Source organism: Rhinoraja longicauda, chromosome 9 (assembly GCF_053455715.1).
Source record: "Rhinoraja longicauda isolate Sanriku21f chromosome 9, sRhiLon1.1, whole genome shotgun sequence".
Lineage (NCBI taxonomy): Eukaryota > Metazoa > Chordata > Chondrichthyes > Rajiformes > Arhynchobatidae > Rhinoraja > Rhinoraja longicauda.
Window position 1 is genome coordinate 37,714,950 of NC_135961.1, and position 19,217 is coordinate 37,734,166.

Consider the following 19,217-nt stretch of genomic DNA (forward strand, 5'->3'; position numbering starts at 1 on the left):
GATGGACAGAAAAGCATATTCCGACCGCCCGTCCGGCTCGCAGGCCGACCAGGCCCCAGCTGTCGACGCGGTAGGAATCAAGCTCCCGACCTTCTGGACCACCCGGGCTCGCGTTTGGTTTTACCAAGTGGAGGCCCAGTTCCAGCTGCAGGGCATCACAAGGGATAACACCCGGTTTTTCCACCTGGTGGGAGCCCTTGACCAGGACACGGCCGAAGAGGTAACGGAGTTCCTCCAGGACCCACCGGCCGACGGTAAATATGAAGCCCTTAAGGAGCTACTGCTCCAAACCTACGGGCTAACCCGAATGGAGCGGGCCGAAAGGCTCCTCCACATGCCGGGCCTCGGTGACCGGCGCCCATCTAGCCTCCTGAAGGAGATGGTCGCGCTGCTCGACGGGCACAGACCGTGCCTGATGTTTGAATATAAGTACCTGCACCTGCTGCCGGCCGACATTCGCCTGCAGCTCACCGACGCCTCCTTTGCAGACACCCGGGCCCTCGGCAGGCGCGCGGACGCGCTGTGGGCGGCGCGCCGTGATGACGTCAGTGCGCTAAACGTCACTCGAGAAGCGCCCGATTTTCTCCGATCGGGCGGGGGAGCTGTGGAAGGAGTGACAGCTACGTCCCGGAGGCCTGCGAGATCGCCCCCGGTGGCCATTGCGGGTCGTGCACCTGCAGTCCCACACCAGCAGGCTCCAGCCAGCACCAGCAAGAGGTACTGGTGTTATTACCACCAGCGCTGGGGTGCGGCAGCCCGACAATGCCGCCAGCCGTGCACATTTCCGGAAAACGCCCGGGCCGGCTACCAATAGTCCCTGCGGTGGCCGACCAGATTCACCACCTCCATCCGCTTTATCGAGGGGAAGGAAAACCGGGTGGCCGACGCATTGTCTCGCCCCGCCATCAATGCCGTGTTAGAAGTGGCACCCGGCATTGATTATTCTGCCCTGGCGGAGGCCCAACTAACGGACGGGGAGATGCCCGCCTACCGGACTGCCATCTCTGGCCTCCGCCTTGAGGATGTTCCCCTCGGCCCCGGAGCGACGACGATACTTTGCGATGTGTCGGCAGGTCAGCCGCGCCCCATCGTCCCGGCCGCGTGGCGCAGGAGGGTGTTCGACGTGGTCCACGGGCTGGCTCACCCATCCATCCGGGCGACGATCTCATTGGTAGCTGCGCGGTTCATGTGGCATGGTCTGCGCAAGCAGGTTGGCCAATGGGCCCGCACCTGCATTCCGTGCCAGACGTCAAAAATTCAACGCCACGTCCGGGCGCCACTCCAAGGGATCGGTCTACCCTGCCGCCGTTTCGACCACCTGCACGTGGACATTGTGGGCCCGCTCCCGCCGTCCCGGGGCATCACCCACCTCTTCACGGTGGTGGACCGCTTCACGCGGTGGCCGGAGGCCATACCACTGGCTGATACGTCTACAGCCACATGCGCTCGTGCGTTGGCCGCGCACTGGATTGCTCGCTTTGGTGTGCCGGTGGTCATCTCATCGGACCGGGGGCCACAGTTCACCTCCGAGCTGTGGTCGGCCATGGCCCACCTGTTGGGCGTGCGGCTGCACCACACCACGGCCTATCACCCGCAGGCAAACGGCTTGGTGGAGAGGTTCCACCGGCAGCTGAAGGCAGCGCTGAAGGCGCGGCTCGCCGGCCCCTCCTGCGCCGTGACGCCCACCAGGCGCCACTCCAGAGGCCGTATGAAGGCCCGTACCGGGTGCTGGAGCACGGGCAGACAACCTTTGTTTTGGACATGGGGGGCCGGCCGGAGGCCGTGTCAATTGACCGCCTGAAGCCGGCCCACTTAGACATCGACCAACCGGTGCGGGTGGCCCAGCCTCGGCCACGAGGTCGCCCCCCTTTGCGGGTCCCACCGCCTGTCTCTCCAACTGTGCCTCCGCCGGCCCCTCTGTCGACCGATTACCGTACGCGGTCTGGTCGGGTTGTGCGACCACCAGTGCGTTTCGTGCCTCCGGATCTGGGGGGGGTACTGTGGCGGCTCCCAAGGGTAGGGCCATACTACTACCGACCCCTCGGCACGGGAATGGACCAGTCCCGGGAGGCGGTCCTGGACTCAGGGATATAAGGACAAGGTTTGGGCGCCAAGCCATTCCGGCAGACTAGACCCGTCTGAGACCCACGATACAATAAATATACCTTCCCGAAATACCTGGCTCCTTGCCTTTATCAACACGCTACAGTGTCTCCAATGAGGTGGATGGTAGATCAGGACCGCGCTCTAGTTGGTGATAGGATGGTTCAATTGCCTGATAACAGCTGGGAAGAAACTGTCCCTGAATCGGAGGAATGCGTTTTCACACTTTTGTACCTCTGTCTGATGAGAGAGGGTAGAAGAGGGAGAGTCCAGGGTGAGACTCATCCTTGATCATGCTGATGCCCTTGCAGAAGCAGCGTGAAGTGTAGATGGTCAATGGAAGGGAGGTCGCTTTGTGTGATGGTCTGGACTGCATCCACAATTCTGTACAATGCTTTGATATGGCTAGTCCTGGACAAGTTGCTGGTGATATTTACTCCGAGAAACTTGAAGCTTGCAACCATCTCTACTTCAGCACCATCAATGTACACTGTGGTATATGTACAGTTTCGCTTCTTGAAGTCGATCAAATCTCCTGTGACTTGCTGCCATTGAGGGAAAGGTTGTTGTCTTGGCACCACGTTACGAGGTTTGCAATCTCCTTCCTCTACTCTGTCTTGTCATTATTTGATATCCGGCCCACTACGGTGGTATCGTCTGCAAATTTGTAAATTGGGTTGGATTTGTATTTGACTGCACATGCATGGTTGTATAAGGAGTAAAGAAGGGGGCTGAGAACAAAACCTTGTGAGGCACCAGTGTTGGGGATTATCGTAGAGGATGATTTGTCACCTATCCTCACTGATTATGGTCTGTTGGTCAGGAAGTCGAGGATCCAGTTGAAGAGGCGAGTGCTAACGCCAAATTCTTGTTTGGAGATGAGCTTGGATCTCTGGCATTCGTCCATCTGCGGGAGATGATGGTGTGGCTTGGCGTTGTCCTACTTGGCGAGGGGGATTTTTAATCTGTGGTTACAGAAGTGTCCTCTCCATTTGATTTGGCCGCTGAGCCTGGGCAGGTAAATGGGGAGACAAACTTGCCCAGCATCTGCATTTCCCTCTCGACCTAATAGGCTGGTTGCAGAGGAACGGCGTGGCTGCTACGTCTGGGGCCTACTCGATTGCAAGAGTTGCCGGAAGGCGGACGCATGAGGAATCAGCGGACTGTCTCTAGGGACTCCAGCTCCAGTGCCTTTGCGCCTTACCCACAAGGCAGCGGGGTGCTATTTAACCCATAGTTGGGACCTGGTTGATGGACGTCAGGACGTGTCCACACGCCGGTGGGCCTGCACGTCGCATCTCCAGGGGCCAGAGTTCCTCCGAGATCCCCATGGTTTAGCCTGGGACTGAAGGTGGCCCCAGTTACCATGTGTTGCCACGAGGAGGCACTGCGAGAGTCTTGATGATGCAGAAGAGGGAGGCTTATGCACTCGGCTCCCTTTTTCTCAATAATTGCTAGCCAACGGCATCTGGATCTATACCAGGGCACTAGACACATGCAACACCCTGTGGCTCGCGCCGCCAACACACGATGGGAGCTTGGATAGGATAATGGTATTGATAGCAGACCTGTAGTCTATGAATGGAAGTCTAACGTACGTGTCTCTCTTATTCAGGGATGTTCCAGGAATGAGTGTAGGGGCAGGGAGATGGCATCAGCTGTGGACCTGTTGTGGCGGTCAGCAAACTGCAGTGGGTCAGTTGTTTGGTAGACTGGATTTAATGTGTTCTATAACCAGCCGCACAAAGCACTTCATAATGGTGAATGTCAAGGCCATTTGATGAGAGATGTTAATTCATGAGCTCTTGCTTTTCTTCGGCACCGGAATGATAGTGGCCACCTTGAAGCAGGTGTGTACCTCAGAATGGAATAGGGCGAGATGAAAAATGTCAGTGAACACTCCCGCTAGGTGGTTCGTGCAGTTGCTAAGGACGCAACTAGTTGCTTTCCATGGGTTCACCCTCGGGAAGGCCGATCTAACTTGCAACAATGATTATGGGAAGAGGCACACTTGAGTCTGATGGGATGGATATCATCTCAAAGCGAGCAGTGGATGCATGAGTTAGTCAGTTAGGGCTGCATTATCATCAGCGATGTTGCCTGCCTTCATTTTGCAGTCAGTTATAATAGTCAAACTATGCCACAGTCTACGGGTGGCCAGATGATTGTACTTGGACTCGGGTTTGTCCTGGTATTGTCTCTTGGCATTTTTGATGGCTATGTGAAGATCGTAGCGACCTTTCCTGTACTAGTCGGGATCGTTTGACTTGTATGCAGCGGACCTGGCCTTTACCTGTGAATGTACCTCACGGTTCATCCATGGTACCTGTGAATGTACCTCACGGTTCATCCATGGTATCTAGAAATACTGGCCCAGCTGAAAAATATCACAAACCTCCTGCTGGACCTCCTGCAGTTTGCATACCGGGCCAATAGATCAGTGGATGACGCAGTCAACCTAGGCCTGCACTTCATCTGCCAAGGGACCTATGCAAAGCATGCATCCGGAGGCTGCAGAGCATCATTTGATCAGTCAAGAAGGTTGTTTGCTGCAACCTTCCCCTTCCATTGACGAACTGTACAATGCAAGGGCCAGAAAGAGAGTGGGTAAGATAATCTCTGACCCCTCTCACCCTGGCCACAAACTCGTTGAAGCACTTCCCTCTGGAAGGCAACTCTGGACTGTCAAAGCCGCCACAGCCAGACATAAAAACAGCTTTTTTCCACGAGCAGTAGCTCTACTCAACAACCAAAAGTCTGTAGCCTCCTTTTGCTCTGGTATTTTATTTCATTCTTCACATGTTTAAGTTATAATGTTTTGTTCTTGTTTACTGTATGTCTTGTTACTTGCGAGCAAAGCACCAAGGCAAATTCCTTGTTTATATACATACTTGGCTAATGAAATGTATTCAAATACTAGGGGACTGAGGATCTAGTGGGAGGGAGCTGAAGGGAATCCACATTAGCCGGGAAATAGTGTTGGGTAAACTGTCGGACTGAAGACAGATAAATCCCCACGGCCTGATGGTCTGCATACCAGAGTACTCAAGGAGGTGGCCCTAGAAATCGTGGAAGCATTGGTGATCATTTTCCAATGTTCTCTCGACTCTGGCTATGCTCCAGTCCATAGGAACTGATCCAATGTAACTCCACTTTTTAAGAAAGGAGAAAAAGGGGAATTATAGACCAGTAAGCCTTACATTGGTAGCGAGAAAGATGCTTGAGTCGATTATTAAAGATATTATAGCAGCGCATTTGGAAAGCAGTGACAGCATAGATTTATAAAGGGGAATCATGCTTGACTAATCTTCTGGAATTTTTTGAGGATGTAACACGTAGAATGGATAAGGGAGAGCCAGTGGATGTAGTGTATCTGGACTTTCAAAAAGTCTTTGACAAGGTCCCACACAAAATTAGTGTGCAAAATTAGAGCACATGGTATTGGGGGTAGGGTATTGACATGGATAGAGAACTGGTTGGCAGACAGGAAGCAAAGAGTAGGAATTAACGGGTCCTTTTCAGAATGGCAGGTAGTGACTAGTTATTTACAATATATATTAACGATTTAGACGAGGGAATTAAATGTAACATCTCCAAGTATGCGGATGATACAAAGCTGGGTGGCAGAGTGAGCCGCGAGTAGGATGCTATGAGGCTGCAGGGTGACTTGGATAGGTTGTGTGAGTGGGCAGATGCATGGCAGATGCAGTATAATGTGGATAAATGTGAGGTTATACACTTTGGTGGCAAGAACAGGAAGGCAGATTATTATCTGAATGGTGTCAGATTAGGAAAAGGGGAGGTGCAATGAGATCTGGGTGTCCTTGTACATCAGTCACTGAAAGTAAGCATGCAGGTACAGCAGGCATGTTGTCCTTCATTGCAAGAAGATTTGAGTTTAGGAGCAAGGAGGTCCTACTGCAGTTGTACAGGGCCCTGGTGAGATCACACCTGGAGTATTGTGTGCAGTTTTGGTCACCTAATTTGAGGCAGGACATTCTTGCTATTGAGGGAGTGCAGTGTAAATTCACCAGGTTAATTCCCAGGATGGTGTGACTGACATATGGGGAAAGAATGGGTCGATTGGGCTTGTATTCACTGGAATTTAGAAGGGTGAGAGGAGATCTTGTAGAAACATACAACATTCTTAAGGGATTGGACAGGCTAGGTGCAGGAAAAATGTTCCCCATGTTGGGGGAGTCCAGAACAAGGGGTCACAGTTTAAAAATAAGGGGTAGGCCATTTAGGACTGAGATGAGAATTTCTTTTTCACCCAGAGAGTTGTGAATCTGTGGAATTCTCTGCCACAGAAGGCAGTGGAGGCCAATTCACTGGATGTATTCAAGAGAGAGTTGTATATAGATCTTAGGGCTAACGGAATCGAGGGATATGGGAAAAAAGCAGGAACAGGGTACTGATTTTGGATGATCAGCCATGATTATATTGAATGGCGGTGCTGGCTTGAAGGGCCAAATGGCCTACTCGTGCACCTATTTTCTAAGTTTCCAGTTGGGGAACACTCAGATTGTCTTCTTTGGTGCGCTCTCCTCTACGCACTTACTGATGAAGTCAGTCATGACAGTGGCGTACTCATTCAGGTTGGCTGCAAAATCCGTGAATATGCACCAATCCATTGATGCAAAACAGTTGGGTAGGATGTTAGCCGTGTCCACCGACCAGGATTGAACAACTTTCTGTACTGGATCTTCCTGCATCAGTTTTTGTTTATAGGCAGGGAGTAAAAGCACAGCTAGGTGATCAGATTTCCCGGAATGTGGCCGAGGTATGGTGGTAGGCATTTGCCTTCTTTCTCAGTGAATACCGATGTAAAGTACTCATTTACCATTTCCCCAACTTTCTCTGTCTCGACCCAAGATCCTTGCCCAAAGCCCTCTTTCCTCCATCAGCCGCTGAGCCCCACCAACTGTAGAATCTTTTTTTTATTTTGCGAACGAGTAATCCTAAAGGGCCTGTCCCAGTTAACGCGATTTTTAAGGCGACTGCCGGCGACTGTCAAATTCGTAGCAGATCGCCGAAATTTTCTTTTACCCTACGATAATGACCACGACAATGCCGAATCAGGTGGATACAAGTTACTTTTTTTGTGAAACTAGCACCTGGGTAAGAGATTACACCATCTTCGGAAATATTGCAAAATTCCCACGCTTACCTGATCGTCAAACTGTCGCCTCCAATCTACCTGTCAAACGACCAGACGGTAAATAAATTGGTTAAACAAAACTCTCTTCTGGTATCTTCAAATGCCTTTTCTTAATTTAATATTACGTGCTTCTAAATGCATCTGCGACAACCTAGCAAACCTGGGGACAGCATGCGACAGTGCCCGCAATAAACGACGATACCTGGCCACAAGCCAGCTGTCGCAGAGAAATTTCGATCTGGAAATTTTTCCTGCGATGCGCCGAGATCCGCTACAATTCATTGAAGACTCCTCACGATCATGCCCGCGACACCCCAGCGAACGTTCGGCGACAACCTAGTTGCCAGCAGTCGCCTTAAAATCGCCTAAGTGGGACAGGCCCTTAAGATTGCAACCTTGGAGGACCAGTTTTTAAATTTTGTATTCAACTCCTTAAATTCTCCTTGGAGGATCTCCTCTGTCATTGGTACCATTCTGAACCATGACATCTGGCTGCTCACCTTCCCTTTCAAAACGTTCTGTCATACACATTTCTACTCATCTAGTTTAAAAAAATGTGAATCAGTTGAGTCACAAGTAGACTTATTTATATTGGTTGCAAAAGGCTGTTTTGGGAGAGGGGTGAGAGGGGAGCTCTACATGGAACCAGTGCATTTCCTCTACATCGGAATAATCAGAAAAGCAACTAGGAATGTAACTTGACATTTTGACGTACGTCTTTGATCACACCACTTAAAAAAAAAAAAGAGACAGTGCTGGAGTAATTCAGTGGGTCAGGCAGCATCTCTGGAGGACATGGATTGGTGACGTTTCGGGTCACACCACGCCATAATTGGCATCAATGCATTGTAAAGATATCTTCATAGTGATGTTTTTTTATTTTTAGACCTTCAAATCCAGATTGTTAATGGGCAGTAATGGGAACACAATGTCAAGAAACCGGTATTCAATCCCGCTTAATCTGATTGAAATGAAGGAATGCAAAGCTCTAGCACAAAATAGGTATTTCTTTTCTAATATGTTCAGATTTGGTTGTAATTTGTTTATAATCGTCTTTGATTTTAAATTTCCTAGGATTTGGAGTTCCATGGCGTGATGAGATTTTATTTTCAAGACAAAGTAGCAGGCAACTTTGCAACAAAGTGCATCAGAGTGTCCAGCACTGCTACAACGCAAGATGTCATAGAGACACTTGCAGAGAAATTCCGACCAGACATGCGGATGTTGACCTCTCCCAGATATTCACTTTATGAAGTGCATGTTAGTGGTGGTAAGTTTCTCAAGATCATTATCTTTTTTTCTAGATGTGCGAACTCCAGAAATTGTACTTTCAGACATGTCGGTTATGTCGTAATTGTAGATTTATTACTGATTTGTGCAGATATTACCACTGTTTGCACTATGGCCAAAAAAATTAGCTTTGCTGAGTTTTGAAGATGCAGTTACATTGTAAAATATGATCGCTGGTGCTCTTTTCCATTGCCTTTCAACCCTTCTATTGTGCATCTAAAACTGATGGTGAGCTGATTGCTGAGTTTCTGGCCCTGGATTTGTCTGACAGTGAGCTCGGTGGCATGCCTCTTATTTTAAGGGTGTACTTGCTAAGTCGAACCTGTGAAATTTACATTGGAAAAATAATGTCGATTTTAAAATTTATTTTTGCAGTCTGGGTGTTGTTGACAAGGCCAACATTTTATTGTCTAATTCCTAATTGTCTTTGAAAAGGAGATGGTGAACTACCTTCATGAACAGGTTGAAGTGAAAGTGCTCCTTTTGGATTATGGGTAGGAAATTCCAGTGTGTAGACACAGGAATGATCAAAGACTGATGTTCTGTTTCCAAAGAAAGATAGTGTGGGACTTGGCAAGGAAGCCACAAGTTGTGATGCTGTTCCCAAGCATCTACTGTCCTGTCTTCCATGGCAGGGGTAGTGGGTTTGGACAGTGTTGGAGTAGTCTGGACACTAGTGAATTTTGTAGATGGTACACACTCGTGCCTCTATACCCGACTAGTAGAGGGAATGAATGGTTAGAGAGATTTACGGGGTACGTATCAATTGGGTGTCTTTGCCCTGGATGGTGTTGAGCTGCTTGAGAGTTGGTGGAGAGTCTTCTTTTATGTTCTTGACTTGTTCAAACCTGATGGAGGAAAGGTCGTGAAGTGTCATGAGGCGAGTCTACTGCTTTTGTAACCCTGGCATTCAACTCTTTGATTCACAATTTGTTTGGAGACTGCCATGAGATCTGGAGCTTACATGGTCCTGGCAAAACACAATCTTGCTACAAATTATTAGGTTATTGGTGTGTAAGTGCTACTTCATTGCACTGCTCACAACAGCTTCCACCACTTTGATGATTGAAAGCTGACTGGTTTAAATGGAATACAATAGAAAAGAGTCTTAAAAAAAAAATTAGGTCGGTCTCTGAATTACTTGATGCACAAAATGTCTGCTTAGTTGGTAACATGTAGACATCTCAACTATTGTGTAGGAAAGAACTGCAGATGCTGGTTTAAATCTAAGGTAGACACAAAATGCTGGAGTAACTCAGTGTGACTCTGGGGAGAAGGAATGGGTGACGTTTCAGGTCGAGACCATTCTTCGGACTCGGCCTTCATGAACAGCTGAAATTCATTAGCCAAACATAAATTAATGCTGTTATGCTCCATTCCAGCACTAGATTTATTAATGAAAGAAAATGGGGTATTTAGTTGAAATTTTATTGTGGAAAGTAGATAATTTAGGGAAGATGTAACATTTTATTCAGGGAGTAATTTACTCATGGCATTAATGATATTATTTTAGATTGTAAACTCAAGTATTTCCTAAATTAGCTAATTATATGTAGACCCTCTGGGGACTACCGCTGTCTCAACGATGTCACAACGGCCGACGGTACCCTGTCCCTCACATCCAGGACTTCACGGCCAATCTGGACGCCGCTAAGGTTTTTTCCAAAATCAACCTGGTACGTGGCTACCATTGGATTTCGGACGACATCCCCAAGAAGGCTCTCATCACCACGTTCGGGCCCTTTGAGTTCCTACGGATGCCTTTCGGCCTCAAGAACGTCGCCCGGTCTTTCCAACGGCTCATGAACACAGTGGGCCGCGGGCTGGACTTCGTGTTCATCTACATCGACGATGTGCATGGCCTGGCCTGGCCTGGCCATCGACCGTGCCAAGTGTCAGTTTGGCCTCCTTTCCATCAGCTTTCTCGGCCACCACATCAACCAGCACGGTGTGGTCCCGCTTCCGACCAAGGTTGAGGCCATTCGTAAGTTTCCCAAACCCTCTATGGTGAAGGGACTCCAAGAGTTTGTCGGCATGGTCAATTTCTATCACTGTTTCGTGCCAGCAGCCGCCAGGATCATGCAACCGCTGTTCAAGGCCATGGCCAACAAGCCGAAAGAGCTTGTTTGGGACGAAGCAGCCACGTCCGCGTTCAACAACGGCAAAAAGGCACTGGCAAAGGTGACGATGTTGGTACATCCGCGGGCCAACAGCTCTCACGGTTGACGCATCTAGCACAGCCGGGGGCGGAGTGCTGGAACAACTGATAAATGGAAGCTGGCAGCCCTTCGCCTTTTTCAGTCGTCACCTGAGACCCCCCCCAAGCAGAAATACAGCGCTTTCGACCGGGACCTCCTCGCTCTCTACCTGGCCGTCCGGCATTTCCGCTACTTCCTCGAGGGCAGGGATTTCACAGCTTTCACCGATTTCACGTTTGCCTTTGCCAAGGTGTCTGATCCCTGGTCATCCCGGCAGCAGCGTCACTTGGCCTACATCTCCAAGTACACAACTTGCGTCCAGCACATCGCAGGCAATTGCAACCGGGTCGCAGATGCGTTGTCCCGCACCGCCATCCATGCTTTGGCCCCAGGTGTCGACTACACGGCCGTGGTGGCCGTCCAGCGAGAGGATAAGGAGATGCTAGCCTACCGCACCGCCATCTCAGGCCTGTTTTTGGAGGATGTGCGATTCGGGCCCACTGACACACACTTCTTTGCGACGTATCTACTGAACAGCCAAGACCCATCATCCCCGCAGCCTGGCGCCGCTGGATTTTCGACATTGTTCATGGTTTGGCTCGCACTTCCACCCGGGCAACAACGGCACTGGTGGCAGCCAAGTTTATGTGGCACGGGTTACGCAAACAGGTCGGCAACTGGGCCAGAGCGTGCATCCCTTGTCAAATCTCAAAGTTTCAGCGACATATCAAGGCTCCGCTGCAGAATTTCGCCTGACACACTGGCGTTTCGACCACATCCACATCGACATCATAGGACCCATCCAGAGATGTCGCCCACCTTTTCACCATCGTGGACCGTTTCACAAGATGGCCGGAATCCGTCCCGCCCTTGGATACCTCCACTGCGACGTGTGCATGTGCCCTCACTGCCCACTGGATCGCCCGCTTTGGTGTGCCGCTGGACATCTCCGACAGAGGTGCGCAGTTCACCTCCTAGTTGTGGTCAGCAATGGCCTGGCTGCTTGGCGCTCAGCTAAACCACACTACGGCCTACCGCCCGCAAGCAAACGGCCTAGTGGAGCGTTTTCACGAGCACCTGAAGGCATCCCTAAAGGCATGGCTCACGGGCCCGGACTGGATGGACGAGTTGCTGTCGGTCCTGCTGGGGATATGCATTGCCCCGAAGGAGGACCTGGCAACTTCCTTGGCCGAGCTGGTGTACGGTGCCCTGTTTGTGGTCCCAGGGGACTTCATTGCAGCGGCACGCGAACATCAGGAACCGGCAAGACCATGCTGACGTGCCTCCGTGAGAAGGCGGGCACGCTCTCTCCAGTCCCAATGTCCCGCCATGGACTCACCACCATACTCGCCCTCAGGGACTGCCAGCACGTTTTTCTTCGCCGCGATTCGCACCGTACTCCGCTGCAAAGGCCTTATGAGGGACCTTTCCAGGTACTGCCACATGGCACCACGATTTTTGTCATCAACATGGGTGGCAGGCACGAGACTGTCTCTGTGGACTATCTTAGGCCGGCACACTTGGACATTGACCGACCAGTGAAGGTGGTACAACACCGCCGTAGAGGGCGTCCCCCGTCACGACCACACCCGCCCTCAATTCTGCCAGCTGCGACGCTGAACACAGGAGACGTGTACACGCAATCATGCCGCCTCACTTGTCAGCCTAACCACCTCCATTACTCCGATTCTGGGGGGGGGGGGTTCATGTGGCGGGCTGAGCCACTTTGGTATCGAACCATTGCTTGTCGGGCTCGAACCCTCGTGTGGACCAGGCGTGACCAATCACGCAGTCAGGGTGGCTGGCCGTCGTGTACCAGGAGAACAAAGGATTTGGCAGTTGGAGTTTGAACTCGGGCATGCGCGAGTGAGCAACGGGGGCTGTATCGGTTACTGATTAAACAGAGTGCTCTTCAAGAGTGGACCTCTTCAAGAGCTATTTTATTGGTCTATGGATTTTGGAGATTTCCTACTTAACAGTGTTGCTACCAAATTTAGTTGGCTTCTGAATTGGTTTTGTCTTGGATTGAATACATTTCCAATATAGTGGTTTTTACTGCAAAGCAGACATTGGACAATGCATTTTCTAATGGCTATCTAATTATTGCAGTAAATTTCAGAAATATTTTTAACAAATTGTCATTTAACATTATTATTTGGTACCTGAAATATCTGTTGCTAATAAATTGGAAATGTGTCTCTTGTTCTTGACAGTTAAGTGATGTAAATCTAGTTTTCACAGGAGTTATGAGGAGTAACCTGTTTCCATTTTAAAGAAATTTTGTGAAATAAGATAAAAACAGAATGCTGCTAGTACTTGTGTTGTCGAGCAGCATCTGTAGAAGAAACAGTTATCTTTGAGGGTTGTTGACATCATTTATGACTGAAAGCTCATTGATCTGAAGTGTTATTTCTTTTTCTCTTTCCACTGATGCTGCCTGACCTGAGTATTTCCAGTATTCTATGTATTAAAAGTTTCCAGCATCTGCTTTACAAACAATATACTAGTTCTGCATGATTACAAATGTTGAAACTAGTTTATGAATAATCGTTTCATTTTTATGGAATCTGTCATGTAGAATTTAATGATGGGGTATGAATTTTCCTTTGTAGAGGAGCGTAAACTTGACAAGGATGAGAAGCCTCTGGTTGTACAATTAAACTGGAACAAAGACGATAGAGAAGGAAGATTTGTTTTGAAGAATGAAAATGCCTTCCTTCCACCAAAGGTAAGAACTCCCAGAGAAATGCAGCTATTTCAGCGCTTTGCGGATTGATTAATATAGCTGTTGAATTTGGAACTCCATTGAAGACTATCATGCATTGCATAATGTAATGAGTGACAGGTGTAAAATCTCACCAATTTGGTCATTGATTTGTGTTCTGAGTCATATGATTGATTTCTGTGCTTTCTCTTGAGAGAGAAATGCTTTCAAGATGAAAGTTGGTGTTTGTTAAATATCTACATTATTACCAACATCCAATGTCAAGCCTAAATGGAAATGTTTATTTCAGCGATGTATGGAAGTTTTATTTCTGTGCAGTTGGTCTGCAGTATGTGCCACCATATTCCCTTTTCATGACACTTCATCAGCATTTAGATGGTGTTTTCCCCAGGATAAAGTAAACAAGATTGGTCAGAAATTCTAAATAACAGCTGGGAGTAGAATATAAAATACCTTTCTTTGTGTATATTTTATGTTAAGCAATACAGCATTTTGAGAAATATGAAGCGCTCTAACTTTAAGACCAAACTTTTCCATTTTAATTGAGAGTGGATGACCGTACATTTTTTTGCCACTTTTTTTTTTGTATAGTGAATTTAAAGCCATTATTTTTGCCACATTCTCTTTGAATGTATGTACACATTTCCACTCCTCGTACAGTGTTGTCCTGGAGAACCCCTGCCAGATTCCAATGTCCTATGTCCTTTACTGTTGGTTAAATATCCCAGGCCATTTACTAGCATCTTGTATTTTAGAATATTAGCCCTCGCCAAGCCTGTAAGTAGGTTTCAACAGTGGCTGCAACATTGTCTTATTTTGTTCTATATTTTTGTTCCTAAACATATGTTTAATTTATTTTGTGAGACAAGCATTTGTAATCACAACTATTTGGGTATCCCCCATTTTGTTTGGTCACTTGTTTGTACAGCAATATACAGACAATGTGATTGCTTTATTTTAAATCACTCAAATTTAGAAGGCATTTTATTACTGTTTGGTCTGCAGACTTCCTCTGTGCTTCAGCTCCTTGCTGCCTCTCTATTTGATATAATGTATAATGGCAACTCTTGCTTGCACAACACATGTTATAGATTCACTTTCCTAATCTGTCCATCCCTGTATTGGTTAAGTGTATAACCAGGAAAATTAGCAAAAGGTCTTTAGTTCCTCCTTTAATTTCTCACTCAGATTGTGTTACTGCTGCAGCATGTATTGCTGCTCCTTAAAAAAAAAAACCACAGCAACTTTTTACCCCTCTCCTTTAAAGTTACCATAATTATGGTTGATTATCTGCTCCAGAACTCAACTTCTCTTTGTATGAGTTGCACATAGCCCCCAGTTCTTTGCTCTTTCAAAAATCTGTCTCTCTCTATTACAAATAGTTTCAATGATCCAGCTCTGTTTTATCGATTTGGTAATAGTTCTGAGAGTTTCAACCTATTTTTAGGTGGTGTTATGGATTTTAACACAAAATAAATTGCCTTCCTGATAATCGTATGACAAAGTGGAAGCTGGTGAATTAGGAATGTTTTTTAGGCTTTGTTGGATGGTTAATTATGTTACGCTGTCCTGGATGGCTGAAATGGGAAAGTTCTGTTCCGTGGTGACAATATCTACCATGATGTATAGAAATAAAATTGATCAGTTACATTTCTTGCAGAACTACAGTTAGAAGATGCATTTTAATTTCTGATGGTAAAGTTTAAATGTTCCTAAAGGGATATTAAGTGTCCTTTAAAAATAAATATTGCAGTAAGAGTTTTACCTCAATATGCTGCTTGAACTAGAATTCCAATGATTTTTTTTTAGACTTTTGACTTCTATAATGACTGACTTTTTAATTGATGTTAAATATTTAACCGAATCAGACTGTGAAGGTCTCACGAAAGGAACATTTTTTACATGCCACTCCGTGTATTTAAACAGGAGCTGCAATCAATGGAATTGTAATAACTTTTTTTACAGCAAAGAAAGATAAAGGAGGGAATGTGAATCTGGAAATTGCTATAAAATGGGAATTCCATTTAAATCAGCTGCAAATGAATGGATAGTTTTTGAATTATTATTGTACAATTGACTAGTTAACTTTGAGCTCAATTTCTCACATATATTTCTGTAATTTTGATTTGCAGAAGTCTCAGAGTAATGGTCCAGAGAAAGAAGGGGTAATCCAGAACTTTAAAAGAACACTCTCAAAAAAAGAAAAGAGGGAGAAAAAGAGGCGAGAAAAGGAAGCGCTAATGCAAGCTGCAGATGATGAGAGACCTATCCTCAGTGGTGATGGGTAAGCAGTAGCAAACTATTCTTACTTGACAATCTTTCTCCGTCCACAGTTGTTTCTCTATTTTCTTTTTTTTATTCCAAGCTGATATGATGATAATCCAACTTGATTCTTTGTGTTGACTTGCATTTAAAAAAGTAATTTCTGCATTCTCTGAAAAAAAATTTGATTGCAATTTAGTTTGAGTTGTGAATAGCATTGAGCTTTGAAAAGTACTTAAATATATGTGGAAATAGAAAGAACAATATTAACATTACCAGATAGATAACTTTCTAAGATGTGTGACAATATGGAGCTATGTCAGTAAATCTTTTAATATACATTTCTATTCACTCTGTATACTATTGACACATGCTTATAAAGCAACTTCATCAATGTAATTTTTCAGATTATTTCTTAGTATCATATCCTCAACGCCAATTAACATAACCTTAATTCACCTATTACCCACCTACACCAGGAGCAATTATAATTACCAGTTACCCAAGTGACCAGCACATCTTTGGGATGTGGGAGGAAATTGGAGCACCTTGAAGATGATCATAGGGAGAATATGTACTCTACATCAGAATTGAACGAGTGCTGGAGTACAAGGCAGCTGATCTATCTGCTAAGCCATCCTAATATCCTAGTCTACTTTTGCCAAACTTAAGATTCGATCTCCTCATTATTGCTTCAACCTACTCCTAATTTGTGCTGTGATTCTTTATTTGCATCCCAATGGATGCAAGTTGCCAAAACATTGCAGAGGAGGGCATCTAGTGTGTCTGCCATCCTTTTCTGGATGATTTTCTAGGTATCAGGAGGAGCAATGCAATTTAGAGATCCAATTAAAGATGTCCCGAGGAGAATACTGATGTACTCATCAGTTTGTGTTTTATTATGCCAGAGCTGAGTATCATAGGTAGGCAAGAATTTGAGTATCGAGTAAACAAAATAAAAAACATTGCTTTTGCAAACAAAATAAACAAAATATTCTGCTGAGACTGGACCACCTAAAGTAAATTATTGTGAACCTTTATCATCTCTCCCCACTTTTTAGGAAAGCACATGACCCCTCAACGTAAAGGATCGAAGATTAGTAGCTAATCAGAAATTTGCAACTCTAACTTCCACCTTTGCCTGAAATCACTTTTCTCTCGTACGTGTGGTTCTTTCTTTAAAAATTAGCCTGTGCCTTTAATTTCAAGTTGAGATCATTGTCATATGTACAACTATGGTGAAATATAGGTATAATGAAAATCTGGCTTGCTGCAACATTAGGGGCACATAGATTCAGAAAACACAAATAATACATAAATTACACAAGACGGTGATAAGAAAAAGACCACCAAAAGAAGACGTTAACGAAAAATACACAGTTAGAAAACAAGTGCGTGGTCGAGCAAGAGCTGTCCTCAGTGTCCCATTGCTGAAGTAGGATTAGGGTTCTGCAGGTCAGTTCAAGAACCTGATGGTTTTAGGAAGGTTTAGGAAAGCCTCCCCTTTATTCTAAGACTGTGGGCCCTGGTTCTGGACTTCCCCAACATTGGGAACATTTTTCCTGCATCTAGCTTGTTCAGTCCTTTTATAATTTTATATGTCTCTATAAGATCCCCTCTCATCTTCTAAACTGCAGTGAATACAAGCCTAGTCTTTTCAATCTTTCCTCGTATGTCAGTCCCTCCATCCCAGGGATCAATCTCGTGGATTACAAGGATGTCCTTCCTCAAATTAGGAGACCAAAACTGTACACAATACTCCAGATGTGGTCTCACCAGGGCCCTATACAACTGCAGAAGAACCTCTTTACTCCTATACTCAAATCCTCGTTATGAAGGCCAACATGCCATTAGCTTTCTTCACTGCCTGCTGTACCTGCACGCCAACTTTTAGTGACTGGTGTACAAGGACACGCAGGTCTCGCTGCACTTCTCCCTTACCTAACCTGACACCATTGAGATAATAATCTGCCTCCTTGTTTTTGCCGCCAAAATGGATAACTTCACATTTATACTGCATGTAGATAATGTGAACATTTTCATTATTGGAAACATTTGGTTAATTGTAAACCAAATTGTATCAATTGTAAACCCATGTTTAGTTTTAAAGTAGCAATGTAATTTAAAGAAATATCTAATATTTACATTATCTGCCTGACCTATCTTAAATACTTCATTTGAGGGGTGAAAAACCAATTTTTCCCTTTTTTCTCTCAAATTAACTCATTGATGTTGAAGACTGATCTTGTGGTTTTGCATTATCATATATCATATATCATATCATATATATACAGCCGGAAACAGGCCTTTTCGGCCCTCCAAGTCCGTGCCGCCCAGTGATCCCCGTACATTAACACTATCCTACACCCACTAGGGACAAATTTTTTTATACATTTACCCAGCCAATTAACCTACATACCTGTACGTCTTTGGAGTGTGGGAGGAAACCGAAGATCTCGGAGAAAACCCACGCAGGTCACGGGGAGAACGTACAAACTCCTTACAGTGCAGCACCCGTAGTCAGGATCGAACCTGAGTCTCCGGCGCTGCATTCGCTGTAAAGCAGCAACTCTACCGCTGCGCTACCGTGCCGCCTATTGTTTATGCTTCTTGGAACACATTCATTTAACTTGGTAACCAGAATTGACAGTTTAACTAGAAAGTTGGACAGGTTAAATGTAATGTAATGTAATGCATTACATTTTTTTAAAAAAATTATTCTGCCCCTGCAGTCACTTCTGAGCATTTGAGTTACCTATCATTTTGTATCTTTTGAAAATTATTTTGCAACAGAACTACTTACAGAGAAACTATTCCAGTACAGCTACATTGTCACCTATTCACGATAGTAGAAAATTGGCTGGATAGGCCCTGTCCACTGAAAGAAGGACAGATCTAATTTGTACAATTAGGCACTTATCCTGCCATTCAATTTTCAGCCCCAGCTCGCAGAATAATGGAAGATCCTCTTGATAGGTGTGTGGCGACAATTGCCCTAATTTTGTCCCAAATTTCTATGTTCTTATGCTAACATAATGCTAACATAATGTATTATGCTAGCATTTAACAACAAGCTCACCAATGGTTTGAGTTTTTCAACAGGATTTTGCCTACCATCATTAGACTATGCTCATGAATTGGTGAAAAATGTGAAATCTTTAGATGTGAGGTAGCAATGACAAACATTGGCAATGATACTAAATTTAAATGAACATGGTATCCTGAAGCTGAGAAAAACTGAAAATCAAAATTCCTGTAGATGCTGAAACTTTAAAATATAAACAGAAAATATTAGAAGTACTCAGCAGACCAAGCCGCATCTATGGGAAGAGAAATAGAGTTAACATTACAGTTAAAAGGCCCTTCGTCAGGACTTTTCTGAAGAATCTTTGGCTAAAAACTTTTTCTGCCTGAATTTCTGTATCGCATTAAGAAACATTGTAATTTTGCTGGTCTTTGATTTGAAGTCTTAGCACAT

At 45.7% G+C, this 19,217-nt stretch overlaps 1 protein-coding gene across 11 annotated transcripts in view; it reads left to right on the plus strand.

Annotated features, from left to right (window-relative positions):
• afdna (afadin, adherens junction formation factor a) overlaps positions 1-19,217 on the plus strand; it is a 157,647-nt gene that overhangs the window by 33,017 nt on the left and 105,413 nt on the right. For all 11 annotated transcript variants that reach the window (XM_078405184.1, XM_078405188.1, XM_078405191.1 and 8 more), the window contains exons 2-4: positions 8,339-8,534; positions 13,365-13,480; positions 15,610-15,761. In XM_078405184.1, the coding sequence (XP_078261310.1) occupies positions 8,339-8,534; positions 13,365-13,480; positions 15,610-15,761 (464 nt within the window). The remainder of the gene's footprint in view (positions 1-8,338; positions 8,535-13,364; positions 13,481-15,609; positions 15,762-19,217) is intronic.